The sequence below is a fragment of the Bos indicus x Bos taurus genome, chromosome 1 (assembly GCF_003369695.1).
Source record: "Bos indicus x Bos taurus breed Angus x Brahman F1 hybrid chromosome 1, Bos_hybrid_MaternalHap_v2.0, whole genome shotgun sequence".
Classification (NCBI taxonomy): domain Eukaryota; kingdom Metazoa; phylum Chordata; class Mammalia; order Artiodactyla; family Bovidae; genus Bos; species Bos indicus x Bos taurus.
The window spans coordinates 143755508-143774747 of NC_040076.1; the positions used below are offsets into that span (position 1 = coordinate 143755508).

The 19240-nt window shown below is 55.2% G+C and overlaps 1 protein-coding gene across 9 annotated transcripts in view; it reads left to right on the forward strand.

Annotated features, from left to right (window-relative positions):
- The window catches only part of TRPM2 (transient receptor potential cation channel subfamily M member 2), a 51367-nt gene that overhangs the window by 18813 nt on the left and 13314 nt on the right, over positions 1-19240 (forward strand). For all 9 annotated transcript variants that reach the window (XM_027547495.1, XM_027547477.1, XM_027547467.1 and 6 more), the window contains 13 exons: positions 1349-1549; positions 5429-5531; positions 7335-7456; positions 7651-7986; positions 11296-11433; positions 12636-12765; positions 12935-13080; positions 13928-14040; positions 14414-14627; positions 15113-15231; positions 15958-16090; positions 16520-16691; positions 18973-19156. In XM_027547495.1, the coding sequence (XP_027403296.1) occupies positions 1349-1549; positions 5429-5531; positions 7335-7456; positions 7651-7986; positions 11296-11433; positions 12636-12765; positions 12935-13080; positions 13928-14040; positions 14414-14627; positions 15113-15231; positions 15958-16090; positions 16520-16691; positions 18973-19156 (2111 nt within the window). The remainder of the gene's footprint in view (positions 1-1348; positions 1550-5428; positions 5532-7334; positions 7457-7650; positions 7987-11295; positions 11434-12635; positions 12766-12934; positions 13081-13927; positions 14041-14413; positions 14628-15112; positions 15232-15957; positions 16091-16519; positions 16692-18972; positions 19157-19240) is intronic.

Here is a 19240-nt window from a genome sequence, read left to right on the forward strand (position 1 = left end):
CTGAACTCCCTGCCTCCTCCAGCTCTGGTGGATGCCACTTTCTTGGCTTGTGCCCACATCACTCCAGTCTCTGCTCTTGGCCACATGATGGCGGCCGTGGGTCCTGTCATCCACAAGGATGAAGTGGGAGTGGTTGCTGTCCAGGCAGGTCAGGTGCCCTTGGCCTCCCTCATCCATGATGTACTCGGCAGGGAAGCCACCCTGGGGATGGAGAGAGGTGGGCAGGACAGACAGACAGCTCTACATCTTTCATACCAGGAATGGGTGCTCTAGCAGGCGGGATAAGTGATACTCCCCGCCAAGATATCAGGTCCTAAAACCTGGAGGCTGTGAATGCTTTGTCATCTGGAAACACCATCTTTGCTTATGTGATGAAGCTAAGGATCTTAGCACAGACCATCCAGGTGGGTCCTAAATGCCATGACAAGTGTCCCTAGACAAGGAGGAGGTCACGTGACCAAGAGCAGAGACTGCAGCGATGTGGGCCCAAGCCAAGAAAGTGGCATCCAGCAGAGCTGGAGGAGGCAGGGAGTTCAGCTTCTAGCCACTGGAGGGAGCCTGGCCCTGCCCACATCTTGAATTGGGGCAGAGCATGATGTTCTGTTTATGTTTAGTAAACTCAGGGGGTCAGCATAGGTCCTGGGGTGCCTCGGGGGGCAGGATGTGTCTGATCCCCCCCACTACCTCCCAGACTCTCCCGCAGCAGTGCTCAGAGCAGGTCATCCTTCCTGCTGTGGTGGTGCCCATTCCTCACGGTGCTCTCACCCTGGTCTCTGGGGGTCTCCCTTCATGTCCTTGTCTGACCCTGGGTCTCAAGGAGGGTGTGGAACTCTGGCCCAGGCAGTGCCCCATTCTTTCTGGGGACGGCTCTCGTGTCCACACGTTAGGGGGTGGAAACGTCCCAATCTTTCATGACAGTGGTGTCAAGTGACAGGCCTGAGAGAGGTGGCATGTCGGGTGTGTACCCCATGTATATCAGGGTCAGCGCCCTCCCCTCTGAGCAGAGGAGCGCACCAAGTAAATGTCTTCAGTAAACTTCCCAGCAGGGCTTTCCTGGCGGCTCAGTGGTAAAGAGTCCCCCTGCCAATGCAGGAGACGCAGGTCTGATCCCTGGGTCAGATCCCCTAGAGAAGGAAATGGCAACCCACTTCAGTATTCTTGCCTGGAGAATCCCATGGACAGAGGAGCCTGGCAGGCTATAGTCCATGGGGTCACAAAGAACCGACCACGACTGAGTGACTAAACAACAAGAACAAACCTTCAGTAGCCAGACAGCAGGGCTCTCGGAGAACCCTCCGTTTTAGGAGGAGTGGGTGTGGGTGGGCTCATACTGGCCCCTGTGTTGCAGACCATCTACAATGCTATCACCAACGGCACCCCCTGCGTGGTTGTGGAGGGCTCGGGCCGCGTGGCTGACGTCATCGCACAGGTAGCCGGCCTGCCCATCTCTGAGATCACGATCTCCCTGATTCAGCAGAAGCTGAGCATGTTCTTCCAGGGGATGTTTGAGACCTTCACTGAAAGTAAGATCGTGGAGTGGACCAAAAAGGTGAGGCTGATGGGTGCGTCAGTTACCAGGTGTGAACCTGCAGCCATAGGTTAGACGCTGTCAGCCTGGCCAGCGGGACCAGGACACGCATAACCGAGACTCAGAGGCCCTGGCTGACCTGGGCTGGGCACGGGAGCCATCTGCAGGGGTGGGGGCTGTGAGCCAGGCAGGCGGGGAGCTGTTGGCTGAGGCAGCACGCTGCCCTGCAAGGGAGGATGTGCTGGGCCTCCACCTGCAGAACTCCAGGTGGACAGGTAACACAGGGCAGGAGCCACGGCCATCCTGGAAGGAGGACCCTGTGCACTGGGTGGGTGTGAGGCTGGTGCTGAGGCCCTGGGGGTGGCAGAGGGGTGGGGAGCCCAGATTCAGGCAGCTGGGGTGCTGCAAGTGATGGCAGTGGGTAGCAGGGCCCACCTTCTGGGGTTGTGAAGGTGGGGAGACATGTAGATGTATCAGATGGGGGCCTGAGTGGCTCTGGGAACCATGTGGTGATCTGGGGGTGGTTTCACATGCACCCCCAGATAGAGGCATCCGTGGTCCGGCCCATCCTAGGACCAGCATTCCAGAGGGAATCCCGTCGCCAGTGGTTTTGGAGACTCGAGTCCTGGGAGGGAGCTAGTTCCACCCAAAGAGGGGACCCCCACCCTGCCATGGGAGGAGATGCTGAGTGGAAACACAGGGAGCTGGGGACCTGACCTTGGGGCTACACATCCAGGGACAGATCATTCAAAGAGGACTCAGCCTTGCTTTGCGAGCCTGCCTGTCCTCTCTCCTTGTTTTGGGACCATTTTAGATTCTTGGAAAAAGCACAGGTCGTAGAGGGTTTCTGTTTATCTTCACAGCTCCCTGCTGTCAGTGCCCTACGCAAGCCCAGCCCGAGCGCCAGAACCGAGCAGTCAGCTCTGGTTCATCACTGTTGACCAGACTCGGGCTGTCCGGATGGCTGGGACCTGAACCATCAGCCTGTTGTCTTCATTGTCTCTTTTCTTTCTCTCTTTCTAGTGTGACATTTTCTAGCTAGCCCACTGGACTCCAAAGAGTTTTCTGGAACGTGACCATATGAACTGGATGATAGTGGGCTGCTCTGGTCGAGGGAGTGGGCGGGGGTCTCTCGTACATGGCTTTCTGCCCATCCCCTCAACTCCTGAGCAGTGAACTTCATGGGCACCCCCACTCCGAATGGTCTGGCTCGGACCCTTCTCCTGACCCGTGGGGAGAGCATGGCTGTTATAGCCCAGGACCACGATTGCCCTGCATTTCAGTAATTTTGCTGTAAAACGCATCAGTACTTTGCTCTTCCATGGCTAGAGTGGGAGATGACACCGGATACAGGCAGGTGAAGACCTTGCAAGGCTTCTTCTTCTGAAGACCTTACAGACAGGCTTCTTACTGGGCTGGGAGGGGAGGTGGTGCAGGAGTGTACATGGGACGTCTCTCCAAGTCCTGGAAAGAAGGAGCTTCTCTTTCACGCCCTTTGAGTCAGTTGGATCATCTGGGGCATTTGGAACGGGCCTCAGAATTGGTCAAATCCCCAGTGCAGATTTTGGGGGTCCTGTTGAGCTCTACAGAGGGACACATGGCCTGGCCCCAGCCTCCAAAGGCGGGGCAGGTGGGAAGGAGAGTGGCTAGGCGAGCCCTCGACACCCACGAAGTCCTTGACTGGTAGAGAGCCCTGCCGCCACGGCCGCCCCCAGCCCCAGTGGTCCTACTGACCCTGCAGTCCGGCCATGCTCTGAGCCCTTGGGGCCTGGGCTCACCTGTCCTGAGGTCCCTTGACCCCTGTTTCCTGGCAGGATTCTTTGTGGGATGGAGGCAGTCAGGGCCTCTCTGACCCTCGGTTTCCCCAACAGTAAGTTGAGGCTGACAAAGCAGTTGGGGTCTGTGTCTGTCATATATTCCGTAGATGCTAAACCAGATTGTTAAATCTCCTGGAGGCTCACAGTTTAAGTGCCTGACGGTCTCCTTTCAGGGCAAGTCTGTGGAGCAGCTTGGTTCTAACCACGTCCAATTTCAGGCCTTGTGGACCAGCCAAAGACCAAGCAGAGGGTTGGGGCCCCCGATGGGAGCTGGGTAGGGGGACGGCAGCAGGCGGCCCAGGGCGAGCAGGACAGGTTCCAGAGGCAGCACAGCGACCCTCTCTCGCCTGTCTTCTTGTGGCCTCAGCGGACCTCTTAAGGCTCTGGGGGGTGTTTTCACTGTGGACGTCAAATCAGCTCTTCATGGAGCTGGTGGGTATTGGCCGGCAGGCCTTTGGCCTTCCCTCAGTTAGCTTGTAAATTATTCAGGCGATTCTCAGAAGTGGGTCTAATCTGCTGAGATTTAAAGGAGCTTGTGTTATCAATCCATTCTGAGTCAAGGCCTGAAAATGGTGTTTCATACATGCCAGTCTTCAGCCAGGGGGCTGCCCGCGATGGTGGCTCCTGTTCAGTGGGGAGGGGGCCCCCAGAGCTGTGATCACTGATTCACTCCACACGCCTTGGGGCTGCTCTGCCCCATGGTGGGTACACAGGTGCAGCCCCGGGAGGATGCGGATATCTGCCCTGGGGGTCTTCTTGTTGACCCGCAGCCAGCACCACATTGCTGGTGTCAGGAGTGCTGGCCCTCTCTCAGAAGTCCTGCTGTCTTATCTACAGATCAGGGGTGATTGGGGCTTAGACTCAGAGGATGGAGCAGGGCCACCTGGGAAAGTACTTAGTGCCTGGTCAACGCACAAGCTCAGTAGCTACTCTGTCCTGTGAATCAGGAGTAGGGTTAAATCCAGGAGAGGTTTTGGCTGGAGGATGAGGTAGGGTTGGGAAGAGAGACATTTTGGCATTTTGGAGTTGACATGAAAGCTGGATCCTGAGGGATGGGGAAGGTTGGGGTCTTAGAGGTGGAGGCAGGGTGTATGAGGTGCCCTCTAGGTGGGAGAAGTCTTTATAGAGGGTACAGAGGCAAGAGCCATGTCCAGGCTGAGGGGAAGGGGGTGGGGGAGGGCAGGAAAGCAGGTAGGGCTGGGCGTGGTGGCCTGGGAGCTGGGAGTGGAGTCTGAAGATTTGGGCTGTGAGGAACCAGCTGAGGCCCACCCCTGCCTCAGGGTGAAAGTTCAAGGGAGCAGTGACTGGTGGCAGGTCTTGTCATTAGGTCGCTCAGTCATGTCCAGCTCTTTGCGACCCCATGGACTGCAGCACTCCAGGCTTCCCTGTCCATCACCATCTCCTGGAGTTTGCTCAAACTCATGTCCATTGAGTCTGTGATACCATCCAACCATCTCATCCTCTGTCGTCCCCTTTTCTTCCTGCCTTCAATCTTTCCCAGCATCAGGGTCTTTTCCAATGAGTTGGCTCTTCCCATCAGGTGGCCAAAGTATTGGAGCTTCAGCTTCAACATCAGTCCTTCCAATGAACTTTAAGGACTGATTTCCTTTAGGATTGACTGGTTTGATCACCTTGCAGTCCAAGGGACTCTCAAGAGCCTTCTCCAGCACCACAGTTCTGGCAGCTGAGAGATGATAGGTAGATGAGATGGGTGACAGCTAGATAGAAAGGGGACAGGAAATAGAGGATAGATAGATTGGTGATTGACAGGTAGGTAGGCAGGGCCCAGGCAGAGGACCAGGCGGAGGTCTTCAGTTAAGCGTTGCTGGGTGTTGAACAGATACCACTGATCAGTGAGCTGGAGATTCTACCCCAAAGGCCACTCGAAAACACCATGTGTTTGGTCCTCACACATCTTCATCTTCATCACCGTCTGGGCGTGGGGGCGAGGCAAGGTGGTGGTCCTGGCCACACGGCAGGAGAGACTCCTGCCTGGGGCTCCGGTTCTGTGTCCAGGGCCTTGGTTCTTCAGGTGCTCTTTGAAGAGGTTGGGGGAACCTCATGCGGAAAATGCCTGTTGCAGATTCAAGACATCGTCCGGAGGCGGCAGCTGCTCACTGTGTTCCGGGAAGGGAAGGATGGCCAGCAGGACGTGGACGTGGCCATCCTGCAGGCCTTGCTGAAAGGTGAGGGTCAGGCGCGGTGAGGATGTGGGGGAGGAGCCAGAGTCCTAGTCCAGAGGAAAGACCACCCATGGGCAGACGGGCTGGTCAGAGAGCAGCTGGACCTCGCCACGCCACCTCACGCTCCCCCTGGGCAGGTGGTGCCAGTCACTGATGTTGGGGTGTAGGCGCCTTTCTCAACTCACCTTCTTACCTGAAATCTGAGTGCAGCCTGTACTGATTTACCCTTTCATGGTCTTCACAGTTCCTCATAAAATTCTAGGGTGGGAAGAAAGAGCCTCGGATGTCCGCTCCTGTCTCCCCACTCTCTGTCTCCTGTCTAACTCCTGTGTCTCCAGTGACAGAGTCCAAGTGCAAGGGAGACTCCAAACTTAGGCATCCGGGAGACCATAGAACTCTTGGCCAACTTCCACTCCTTAGTCTCATTTCTGCCCTTCAGGTTGTTCTCCCGGGACCCACACTTCCTGCCTCTCCCAACTCTGGGGTGAGACCCATGCTTCCCTGTCCTTCCTGCCGGCATGGACCTGGACATGACATCCCTGGTGCCCAGGAGCATTTGTTCTGGGCTGAATGGCCCCTCACCCTGCAGGGAGGCCGGCCCCAGGCCAGCAGCGATGGCAGAGCGGGAAGCGTTCACTCTGTTTCTGTGCACTGGTCCCCACGCTGTGGGTGTGGGTCCAGGCTGCTCTGCGCCCTCACCCACACTTGGTCCTGTCAGTCCGTGAAGCTGTAGCCCTCCTGGTGGGTGTGAAGCCAGATCGCTGTGTGGTTTGAATTTGTGTCTCCGGGCTTGTTGGCCATTTCCATTTCATCTCGATGAAGTGTCTGTCAGATCTTTTGTCCATGTTTAATTGGTTATTTGTCTCTTTTGTGGAGGTTTAAGAGTTCTTGGTATATCCTTGTGCAAATCCTGTGTTGGACCTATATGCTGGGATGTTTTCTCTTGGTTCATGGTCTGCTCTTTTATGTCCTCCAAGGTATCTTTAGGGAGCAGAAGGGATATACACGTATCTATTCAATTTTTTTGCCACACCGTATGGCCTGTGGGATCTTAGTTCCCCAACTGGGATCAAACCCACAACCTCCTGCAGTGGAAGTTTGAAGTCTTAACCGCTGGACCACCAGGAAAGTCCTATTGGTAACATTTTAGTTTACCAATTTTTTTCCTTCATTATTTATGTTCTTCACATCCCAGGAAATCTTTTCCTTTCCTGCGGTTGCAAATACTTTCTTCCATAGCCACAGCCTTTACGTGTAGGTTTGTGATTCATCTCAGGTTACTTTCTGTGTGTGTTGTGAGGTAAGGGTCGGAGTTCTTTTTTCTTTTCCCTAAATAACAACCCATGTTTTAAAATGTTAGTCCAGAAAGAGCAGAAACTAGTTGGGCAAATAGTTGCACTGAGAACCGGGGTGAGGTGGTGGTTCTGCAAACAAGGCAAAGAAGGACATGTGCTGGCTTTCGTGGTCTAAGCTTTGAAAGTGAATGTTAAAGTGCCTGCCTTCCAGAGAACCGTGTCTCCTTTAAACTTAGGGCGGGGGGCTTGAGCAGGACCTGGGGCCAGGGCTGGGAGCTGGGGTAAGCAAGAGTGAAGACAGAAACCCAAAGATGGTCTGATGGTAGCCTGAAAGGAAAAGTGATTGCATGAAGGCGTGTGTGTGGTGGGGTGGGGCGGTTCGTGACTGAGCACCTTATCTATTCACTTGAAACGATGGGGACGACTTGCTGACCCCACTCTGACTTTGTTGGGCTTTGAAGTGGCTCTGAAGCCCAGATGAAGTCCCCAGTGTGTGTGCTTCTACCTGTAGCTTCTCGGAGCCTCGACCACTTTGGCCATGAGAACTGGGACCACCAGCTGAACCTGGCGGTGGCGTGGAACCGCGTGGACATTGCCCAGAGTGAGATCTTCACCGATGAGCGACAGTGGAAGGTGAGACTTCCGGGGTTTGCCCTAGGGAGGGGCTGGCTGGGGCTTGTCCAGACTCCAGCCCTGTCCTTGGTGAGGGCGACTGGCATGCCTCCTCCTCCCGAAGTGGGAGACGACAGCATCCCTGTCTTGGGGATACCAAGATCGGGGCCTGAAGGCTGGTGACCAACCACATGGCCCCCATGGCCCCCTTTCAGCCCTCAGAGCTGTACCCCATGATGGTGGCCGCCCTCATCACCAACAAGCCCGAGTTCGTGAAGCTCTTCCTGGAGAACGGGGTGCAGCTGAAGGAGTTCGTCTCCCAGGCCACCCTGTTCTACCTGTACCAGAACCTGGAGCCCACCTGCCTGTTCCACTGCAAGCTGGACAGGGTGCTTGGCGGGGAGCCTGAGCGCCTGGACCCTGGTGTGCTCCTGCAGCGTGTGGCCCAGGTGCTCCGGGAGCTCCTCGGGGACTCCACGCAGCTGCTATACTCCCGGCCCCACTCCAGCGACCAGCAGCGCCTCTTCACAGTGCCCAGCGTCAAAATCAGTGTGAGTGCTGGCCAGCTTTGGAGCTCTGAAACACAAGCTATTATTGTTACTGGGAAAGTCGGCTCTCGCCGTCATAACACAGATGGGGCAGGTTACATGGTGGGCATCTTCTTTTCCCTTCTCTGGAGGCTGGAAGTCAAGGTCTTGGTGCTGACAGGTGAGCTTCTGGTGAGGCCTCTCCTCCTGGCCTGCAGAGGACCGAGAACTTTCTGGCTCCATCCTCACGGCGCCCGGTATGGGTTCCTTTCCTCCCAGGCACCCTAGGGCTAGGGTCCTGTTGGATCAGGGCCCCACTTCTATGGCCTCCCTTAACCTTAATCACATGCATAAAGTTGTTGTTCAGTCGCTCAGTTGTGTCTGATTCTTTGCACACCAGGCTTCCCTATCCTTCACCACCTCTTGGAGCTTACTCAAACTCCTATCCACTGAGTCGATAATACCATCCAACAATCTTGTCCTCTGTTGTCCCCTTCTCCTGCTGCCCTAAATCTTGCCCAGCAGTAGGGTCTTTCCAATGAGTCGGCTCTTCATATCAGGTGGCCAAAGTATTGGAGTTTCAGCTTCAGCCTCAGTCCTCCCAATGAATATTCAGGACTGATTTCCTTTAGGATTGACTGGTTTGATCTTGCAGTCCAATGAACTCTCAAGAGTCTTCAACACCACAGTTCAGAAGCATCAATCCTTTGGCACTCGATCTTCTTTATGGTCCAACTCCCACATCCCTACTACTCGAAAAAACCATAGCTTTGACTATATGTACCTTTGTCGGCAAAGTAATGTCTCTGCTTTTTAGTAAGCTGTCTAGGTTTGTCATAGCTTGTCTTCCAAGAAGCAAGCATCTTTTAATTTCATGGCTGCAGTCACTGTCTGCAGGGATTTCAGAGGCCAAGAAAATAAAGTCTGTCACTGTTTCCATTATTAAACTATCTATTTGCCGTGAAGTGATGGGACCAGATGCCATGATCCTAGTTTTTTGAATGTTGGGTTTTAAGCCAGCTTTTTTACTGTCCTCTTTCACCTTCATCAAGAGGCTCTGTAGTTCTCTTTCCGCCATAAGGGTGGTGTCATCTGCATATCTGAGGTTGTTGATATTTCTCCTGGCAGTCTTGATTCCAGCTGTGTTTCATCCAGCCCATGTGTGAAGAATCATCTCCAAATACAGTCACATTAGGGTTGGGGCTTCAGCATATGAAAGTGGTGGACACAATTCAGTCCAGGAGCTTCCTTTCTAAAAACTTCCAACAGTACAAAAAATTATGCGGGAAAAGGCTGTCCCCTGTGCCCCTTCCCCTGAGCCCTGCTCACACCATTGGTGTTTGTGTGGCCAGGTCGACATAGCTCATCTGTGTCTGCGTGAGACGCACATGTGTGGCGTCTAGGAGGGGTTTTAATAGGAGGGGTTTTCTAGTCTGAATCTTTATTTGATGAGGATCCTGAAGTTTCCAAGCATTAAGTGTAATGCTGGCATCTGTGGTATATTTAAGTGAGTGAAACTCCTCTCAAGATTCAATAAAGTTTTACAAATGACACCTCAGGGCTGAATTTTGTCAGATGCCTTCTGAGAAGTTGCAATACTCTTCTTCTTTGACATATGAACTTGGTGAGTTATAAGTCATTATTCTTTTTTATCCCTATTTTGAATCTCAACTTGATTTCAGAGTAACATGTATTTAATCCGATGCTGGAGTCCCAACGTTTTTTTAGGGGTTTGCAGTGGTACTAGTGGTAAAGAACCCACCGGCCAAAGCAGGAGATGTAAGAGGCATTGGTTCAACCCCTGCTTCTGGAAGATCCCCTGGAGGAGGGCATGGCAGCCCACTCTAGTATTGTTGCCTGGAAAATCCCATGGACAGAAGAGCCTGGCAGGCTACATACAGTTCATGGGGTCGCAAAGAATCAGACTGAAAGGACTTAGCGCATCAGAATGTTGTCTTTAATTGTCGTTTTATTTGAGGAGAGTTGTATATGTCAGGTTCTGGTATCAATTTTATGTTAGCTTTGTAAAAACACTGGGAAGAATTTCTTCTTTCTCTGCCCTGGGACAGTTTATGTGGCTGGAGTTCACTGCCTCTTACACACTGGGCAGAATCCCCTGGGAGTCCAGCGCCTTTTTGGGTAGTAATTCTGATAACTTTCTATTTTTCTTTCCTGATGGTCCTGATGTTTAGGTTTCCTGTCTCTTCTCAGATCACAGTAATTTTGTTTTCTTCCTGCTAGAAAATTATGTACTTTCTTCAGGCTTGCAAATCCATCCATTGTCCTAGGTGAGCTGTGCTGAACCCCTGAGACTGAAGTGGCTGTGGCTTGTTTCTGTACATTCATGGTTCTAGTTTTCTTGATTCCAGTATATTTAAGATGCCTAGTTGGAAAGTGCTTATGAAAGTCCCAAGAGGAAGCTCATATTGAACCATGTCTGTAATTTAAGAAGTTGAATTAATTTTTCTTTCTTTTTTTTTTCATAAAGATGAGCCTTCAGATGATTTCTGAAATCACTTAAAGTGTAGTTTTGTGTGTGATGTGGGAAATGTGTTCTCTGGGAATTGCTTCCAGAGGATGGACTTGTCTGAGGATGTGTTTGTTTACAGATAGGCCAGGAAGCCTGGAATCAATGTAGACTGTGTCACTGCAGACTGAGTGTGTCTGGGGCCAGAGCCCTCCCACTCACATGTGACTCTGTCTGTCTGGTCTTTCTTGCTGGTCTTCTCTGCAGGAGACACTGCAGGTTCCCTTGAAGAGGTCACAGCATGAATCTATTAACAGACTGTCTTAGAATTTTACGACTCTGCCTAGTGGCTCAGATGGTAAAGCGTCTGTCTGCAATGCAGGAGACCTGGGTTCGATCCCTGGGTTGGGAAGATCCCCTGGAGAAGGAAATGGCAGCCCACTCCAGTATTCTTGCCTGGAGAATCCCATGGACCTCAGAGCCTGGTAGGTTACCGTCCATGGGGTCCCAAAGAGTTGGACACGACTGAGAGACTTCACTTTCACTTTCCTTAGAATTTTACTTCATAGAAAAAGATTTTGATGCTATCACATAAGACTAAGGAACGTTGGGATGCCTGGCGAGTAGCAGGGGTCTGCAAATGATGGTAGTAACTGAGCATTGCACTTTCTTGGTGTTTCTCCATGTCTCCAGAGTGGTGCTTAAGAAACCCCAGTGTGCGTGAGTGTTCATGAGAACATCTGAGTGCTGTTGGAAAAGTGGCTTTCAGGGCTCTTCCTCCAAGGATAGTGGGGCCGAGCTCAGGTCCTGCGCCTTCAGTAGCTGTCCCCCGCCAGGTGGGGGCGCTGACTGTCCGCTGCTCACAGGTGCAGGGAGTGAATCCCCAGTCCTCCTACAAGCATTCATCAAGCCAAGCTACCTTCACCATAGATCCGGTCCGTGATCTTCTCATTTGGGCCATCGTGCAGAACCGCCGGGAGCTGGCAGAAATCATCTGGGCTCAGGTCAGCAGACTGCAACTGTCGGTGGGCCAGTGACCAGGCTCCAGCCCCATGGCTGCCCGTGTCAGTGGACTCTGTGGGCACGTTCCACCCCTGGAGGGGCCGCTTCTCTTCCCATTGATGGTTGGGGGGCTCAGGCATGATCTGTCGCTAAGATGGGCGCTTCCCAGATGCCGTCGCCCCAGGCTGTTGCTGGGCTGTCTGGGAACTCCCACCAGTCAGCTGGGTGGCTCCTGGTAACTTGGCCTGAGTTTGGCTTCATTTTCAATGAAGGGGACTGGCCGGGCAGCTCCTGGTCAACGGACCCGCATGGGGCTTTATCACCCATGGCAGGGACTGGCTAGGCGGCTTCCTAAGAAGCAGAACACTGCAGGCCAGGACTCCCCTCATGGTTTTCCTTTATTTCAAGCTGGCTTTCCTTTTAACAGGAAAGTAAAGTTTCATAATTTTTCTCAGAGAGGCCTTGCTTTTCTGAGCCAGCATATCCAGGCTGCTCTCAGAGCCAGCTCCCTCAGGGTCCTGGCAGAGGCTCTGGCGACCACCGCCCCCCCAACCCTCACCAAGGTTCTTGGAGGTACACCCTCTCCCAAGGTGCTTGGGGGAGGGGGTGGGCGACAGAGCTGGCCTGACTGTGGCCTCAAGTATGCCTGGTGGGGCTTATTGGCCAGAAAAACCAAACTCAGGTTTCCAGGCTCTGACACCAACCCCTCACCCGGGCCAGTGCTGCCTTCAGACCCAGGGCCTCTGGGCTGAGTATTGAGAGCCTCCTGTGAGATTCTCTTGGCACCCCCTGTGGTGCCTGGGACTGGGGGTGCCACCGAGGGTGAGGCCCTGGCCTTGGACAGGGCCATGTGATGGCCAGGTCCTCGTTTCTCCTCTTTGGGAGCGCTCCTTGAGTGGGGTTGACCAGATGCCTAGAGAGCTCTGGGCCTTGTGCCAGCAGAGTTGTTTGAGTGCTTGTGTCCAGTCTGTGTTCTTGGGGAGCAAGGGGGCTGCCTGGCCTGTGCAGAAGACTGACTGACAGCAGGGCTTGCATGTGACCTGGGGTGAGCCCAGAGGTTTATGTGGAAGGAGCCACACTGAGTCCTTGCCCCGCAGCCTGTGCTGTCTCAGGGCCTCTGCTCTCATCAGCCTGGGTGGTGGCATGTTGAAGGTCCTGGGGCAGGACCATCCAGAGCCTCATGGTGGCTCCCCTGGGTACCCAGAGCCAGGACTGCATTGCGGCAGCCTTGGCCTGCAGCAAGATCCTAAAGGAGTTGTCCAAGGAGGAGGAGGACACGGACAGCTTGGAGGAGATGCTGGTGCTTGCGGACGAGTACGAACAGAGAGCCATTGGTGAGCTTCTGAGGCTGCAGCCTCAGACCCGGGGCCCTCATAGGTGACCCTGGGGTCCTCGCCCCATCCCTGTGCACACTGTGCTGTCTGGAGGGGCCGTGCTCCACCACTGTCTGCAGCTCCCCCTGGTGAGGATCCGGCTGCTGTGACGAGACCTTCTCCCATCCAGGGGTCTTCACTGAGTGCTATCGGCAGAATGAGGAGAGGGCTCAGAAGCTGCTGGTCCGCGTGTCGGAGGCCTGGGGCAGGACCACCTGCCTGCAGCTGGCCCTGGAGGCCAAGGACATGAAGTTCGTGTCTCACGGGGGCATCCAGGTGATGTTCTGGGGGCCTCCTTCCAGAAATACCTGCCTTGGTTCTGCAGGGGCGGATGCAGCCTCCTGTGCATGTGGATAGCACAGGAGGTCACCATGTCGGGTCCTGTGGGGACCCAGGGATGGCGCTGGCCATCGGTCACCTGCTGCAGACAGGCATACCCTCTCCTCACTGTTTGCTGAGGAGAGAGCCGATGCTGAGTGAGAGTGCGTGGTTAGTTGTGAAGGCGGTGGCTCACCTCTGCACGGGATGGATGTCCCTACCTGGGAGCCCCCAGCAGGGCTCCAGGGCCAGGCCTCAGCTCCACCCACCCCTGCTACCTGGGGTCTCAGGAGGGATACATGGAGGCGGCACGACATCCTCCTGGAGCAGCAAGTGCAGGACACTCTGGCGTTGCCTTGATGACATGAGACATGTAGTGTACCGGGGGGCCCCTCAGAGCCCTGGTGCTTCCTTGGAGCACAGCCTCATCCTGTCACCACATGCTGAGTTGGCCATGCTGGATCCCAGGGGCTTGGTAGGGAGGAGTTCTGCCCACACCACCCACCCCAGGGAGAACTCAGGGGCCAGCTGGTGAGAGTGGGGCAGGGGGACAGAGCCCGGCTCCAGGTTTGAGTCTCACTTTCTGGTCTGGGAGAGCCCGGTCCTGCCCCCAGAGCCTCTTCCTGGGCTGTCAGACTCAGGACCAGACCAGAGCTGCCCACTGTGCTGCCCATCACGTCACCTGTGGGCCTGGCAGAGCGCCGTGCTTGAGCCTGCAGAGTCGCTCCTCCTTGGGAGTCTCAGGGAGCACAGGGTCAGGGTGGGTGGGGGGCCCATCGCCCTGAAACCCTCCTTCTGTCCGCAGGCCTACCTGACCAAGGTGTGGTGGGGCCAGCTCAGCGTGGACAATGGGCTCTGGCGCCTGGTGCTGTGCATGTTGGTCTTCCCGCTGCTCTACACTGGCCTCGTCTCCTTCAGGTGCCAGCCCGGCTGCAGGGCCGCTGGGGCTTGGGGCCAGACCTCCCTTCCCAAATGCCCCCTCTGGGTGTGTTCACTGCTGCCACCAGTCCCAGGATGGAGGGGATTTGCGCTGGGGAAGAGTGAGAACTGCCGTCGCCCAGTATCCACCGGGGCCGAGTTCCACCATGGCCTGAGGATTTTTTGATAGCCCTAAAGGAACCCGAGGGCCCTTCGGGGACCTCTTTGAAGGGCCGTCTGGCCGGGCCCGTACCATAGCCATGCGTGGAGGGTGGGTGGCCAGCCGCAAGTCCTGGGCCTCCCTTCTGCGGTGTGACCCATGGCTGAGCTTGCCCCTCACGGCCGTGGTCTCCCCTGCCCATGTCTTCCGCAGGAACCGGGAGCTGCAGGCAGACAGGTGCCTGGCCCGCGTCCGCGCCTTCTTCAGCGCGCCCGTGGTCGTCTTCCACATGAACATCCTGTCCTACTTCGCCTTCCTCTGCCTGTTTGCCTACGTGCTCATGGTGGACTTCCAGCCCCAGCCCTCCAGCTGCGAGTGCCTCATCTACGTCTGGCTCTTCTCCCTGGTGTGCGAGGAGCTGCGGCAGGTGGGCCAGCCTGCTCCCACTCCACCCGTGGACCCTCCTACCCCCAGGAGCATCCCGGGCTTGGTCACTTTCTCATGGTGGCCCTTGGCCCCATGCCATGCACAGTGAGCCCCACATGGGTACTGAGAGCCGGGCGAGGCCCCTCAGAAAGTGCAGCCTGTGGTCTGCCAGCCGCTCCCGCCCTTGCTCCTCCTCCACCCGACCCCCTCAAGGCATTGGTTTTTGCTTGAAACTCTCTCTTATCACCCCAAGGGTGACATCACTGAGTGGTGTCCTGGATTTTGTGAGTCCCTGGCTCCGCTGTGAAGGACACTGCAAAATGTGGGGGTCCCCTCTTGGGAGGGGAGCTGGGCTCAGCGGGGGGCCACCTCTCCTGCCAGCAGCCCCTCCCTGACTCTCAGCTGCCCAGGAAGTGGCGCCGGTTTGTTGGTGGGAAACTGAGAAGGATGACCCACAGCCCCTCATGTCCCTGCTCCCCCCTCCAGCTCTTCTATGACCCTGACGGGAGCGGGCTGCGGAAGGCGGTGCTCGTGTACTTCAGTGACTACTGGAACAAGCTGGACGTGTGCGCTATCCTGCTCTTCATTGCGGGGCTGACCTGCCGGTGAGTGGCCTCCCCTCCTGGTGGCCCTCCCGTCCCATCAAAGGAGCAGCCCCCACAGGGCTGGGCTGGGGTGAGGCTGTGAGCTGGGTCCCCCTTGCGGTTTCAGCACCTCTCTGGATATGTCTGTGCCAAGGGTGCCCTGCCCACGTGGGGACAGGGAGGAGCTGGGGCAGAGACGTGGGCTATGTCACCACGGGGAGCTGTCTGGTGGGAGTGCCCGCATCCCAGCCGGGGGCCCTGACATCTCTACAGCCCATCAAGGCCACATGTCTGCCCTGCGTGACCCCTTCATGAGCAGAAGGGGCTGGGCCAGCCTGGTGCTTCCCAGGACGCCCACAAGGCCCAGCTTCTCTGCCTGGGCTTCCGAACCCTCCTGGAGGCTCTGCCTCTGAACTTACACCCAGTTTTAATGCTTTGGGGTCTGGGGTCACAGTGGGGCTGGGGCCAGGCCTGAAGCAGCCAGCTGAGGCCCTGCTCCCTGTCAGGCTGTTCATGGGGCCGGGGCAGCTGGGCAGGGGGTTAGGGCCAGGCCTGGGGTGGCCAGATGAGGCCCTGCTCCCCGTCAGGCTGTTCACGTGGCTGGGGCAGCTGGGCAGGGGCCTGGGGCCAGGCCGGGGGCGGCCAGCTGAGGCCCTGCTCCCTGTCAGGCTGTTCACGGGCTGGGGCATCTGGGCAGAGGGCTGGGATCAGGCCAGGGTGGCCAGCTGAGGCCCTGCTCCCGTGCAGACTCATGCCCTCGCTGCTGTACACCGGGCGCATCATCCTCTCCCTGGACTTCACCATGTTCTGCCTGCGGCTCATGCACATCTTCACCGTCAGCAAGACGCTGGGGCCCAAGATTATCATCGTGAAGCGGATGGTAAGGGGGGGCCCAACGCACTCCAGGGTGGATGGTAAGGGGGGCTCTGAAGCACTCTGGAGTGATGGTAAGGAGGGCCTAAGGCGCCCCGGGGCACAGCACACCCCACAGGACCCCAAGTCACCACTCTGCTTCCACACCCTAGCGTGCCTGTCTCGGGTCTTGCCTGTACGTTGCCTCTTCCAGGCAGCCTTCCCTGATCCCTGTTATAGCTCCTGTCGCTCCCCTTCTTGGGTCATGGTCATGACCCTTCCTACTCCTCGTGGGGTGCCCAGCACCCCTCTAGGCTGTTCCCTGAAGCTCCTGGCTCCATGCAGCCATGCTGTAAGGGTTGATGGAGTCTCGTCCACTACAGGGCACTCGGGGACCCTCCTGTGGGCAGGGACAGTGTGGGGTGGTGTGGCTGCAACTGGTGCCCCGCTCCCACAGATGAAGGACGTCTTCTTCTTCCTCTTCCTGCTGGCCGTGTGGGTTGTGTCCTTCGGGGTGGCCAAGCAGGCCATCCTCATCCACAACGAGAGGCGGGTGGAGTGGATCTTCCGGGGGGCCATCTACCACTCGTATCTCACCATCTTCGGGCAGCTGCCAACCTACATTGACGGTAGGAGGGGCCCTGACAGCTGTGGAAAAGGAGGTGCCACCCTTGTGGGATTCCTCCAGGGTCACAGAAGTGGGAGGAGGGGAGGACTGGGCACATCCCACTCACTCAGCACTGCCTGGGGCCGTGGCTCCTGAAGGAAGAGATGGGTGCACTTGGGAGCCCATCAGTTGAGTGGGGCAAGCATCAGCTGGCCGCAGCTGGGCTGTACTTCGCAGTTTCGGGGAGATCAAAATGGGTCGGGGATGTGGCCTGGAGCATCAGCTGACACCGCCCCCCACCCCATTAAATGCCACCTGATTCCTTCTGTTCCTCCCACTGCAGTCAGACATGTCTTCCTTTTCTGAGTGGAGAGAACACAGAGTTTGTTCTCTGTCACAGCTTCATTGAGATTAATTCACATACAATAAAACTCGCCTGTAAAAAGTGGCCACTTCCATGGTTTTCAGTATATTTACAGAATCTAATTTTAGAACGCTTGTTCCAAAAGTCACCCCATACCCTTTAGTAGTCACCCCCGCACCCCAAATGCAGGTGACCTGTCGTCTACTGTCTCTATCGTTGATGGTGCTCAGTAGCAAAGTTGTGTCGGACTCTTTGCAACCCCATGAACTGCAGCACACCAGGCTTCTCTGTCCTTCACTGTCTCCCGGAGCTGGTTCAGATTCATGTCCACCGAGGTGATGATATCATCCAACCATCTTATCTTCTGTCTGCCTTCTCCCGCCCTCACTCTTCCCCAGCATCAGGGTAGAAGGTGCCTTTTCTGGACGCTTCACATAAAGTGGATCATATGATATGTAGTCTTTTGTGTCTTGCCTCTTTTACTCAGTGTAATGTTTTCAAGTCATCTGTATTGTTATCCATATTTAATTCCTCCAGGGGATCTTCCCGACCCAGAAATCAGTTGACTGTTAACAAAAGGGTTTACCTGTTCTATTCCTATTAACCATGTGTCTATCTGGGTGCCAGCACCATGGTCCTAGCCAGTGTGAGTCCTTCAGCTTTGTTCTTTTTTTCATGATTGTTTTGGCCTCTGGGTCCCTTGGGTCCACATGAATTTTCAGGTGATCTAATCAGTTTCTCCAAAAAAGACATCCAGGATTTTGATTATAAACATGGGGTTTCTTCCAGTTATTTAGATCTTTAAGTTCTTTCCATAGCATATTTTATTTTTCATCATATAAGTTGTAATTCTTTTGTTAAATTTACTCCTAAGTGTTTTTATTCTTTTTCATGCTTGTTGTAAGTAGAATTGTTTTATTAATTGGATTGTTTACTGTATAGAAAACCACTATATTTTGTGTATTGAACTTGTATTCTGAAACCTTGCTGAACTTCTTTATTAGTTCTAATAGTTTTTAGGTGCCTTTGGAGGGGTTTGCTATGATCATGTCATCCGCAAATACTTGTTCCTTTCCAATCTGGATGTCTTTTTTCTTTAAGTATTTAGTTCTGGCTGCGCTGGGTCTTCAGTGCTGCGTTGGGTCTTCACCGCTGCACGAGGCCTTCTCTAGACAGAATGAGTGGAGGCTACTCTCTGGCTGCAGTGCGTGGGCTCCTCACCGTGTTGGCTTCCTTCATTGTGGAGCACGGGCTCTAGGGTGTGGGGGCTTCTGTGGTTTTAGTGCACAGGTTTAGTTGCCCCGAGGCATGTGGAATCCTTCTGGACCAGGGATTGAACCCATTTCCCCTGCATTGCAAGGCAGATTACTCACCACTGGACCACCACGGAAGCCCTTCTCTTACAGATTTTTAAACGCCGAGTATATAGTTACGTTTTGTAATATTATGTACCCTTTACTCTTCTGCAAGTGTGGAGCTGTGTTTGGTTTCTAGTCACATGTTCCATATAGAAGGGTCGCCTCCGCAGCACGTTTCCTTTCTGACGTCTCCCTTTTCTTTACGACAGTTGTTCATTTTCTCTTTGACGTCTTTCCTGCCACATTCTGCTCCCAGGGTTAGGACCTGTGACTTAGATGACATAGTCCCTCCTGTGGATGACACACCCCCAGGAAGTGCCCTCGTAGGGTGCCTGGACCCCAGAGAGGCATGTGCCAGCCTGCAGTGCAGGTCTGGGTCTTGGGCTTTCCTGGCAGCGGGACTTCCTGCCCGTGAGGATGCTGGGTGTAGATGGTCAGCCCTTTCTGGCTTCCCTCGGGCTTGAGCTGACAGCTGAGGTCACCCAGATGTCCGGGGCTCCAGGCCAGTGAGGTCATTTCCGAAGGGCCCCTGTGACTCCACATGGCTTTCTGGACTCACTTGCCCCCTCATCCCGACCCAGGCGTGAACTTCAAACCAGACCAATGTAGCCCCAATGGCACGGATCCCTACAAGCCCAAGTGCCCCGAGATCGACCAGGCGCGGCAGGAGCCCGTGTTCCCCGAGTGGCTGACTGTCCTTCTGCTCTGCCTCTACCTGCTCTTTGCCAACATCCTGCTGCTCAACCTGCTCATCGCCATGTTCAAGTGAGTGGCACATGCAGGGTACACACCCTGCTGCCTGCCCCCGCCCCCAGGGTGGTGTGGATGGTGTGGAGCCTGGGACCCAGG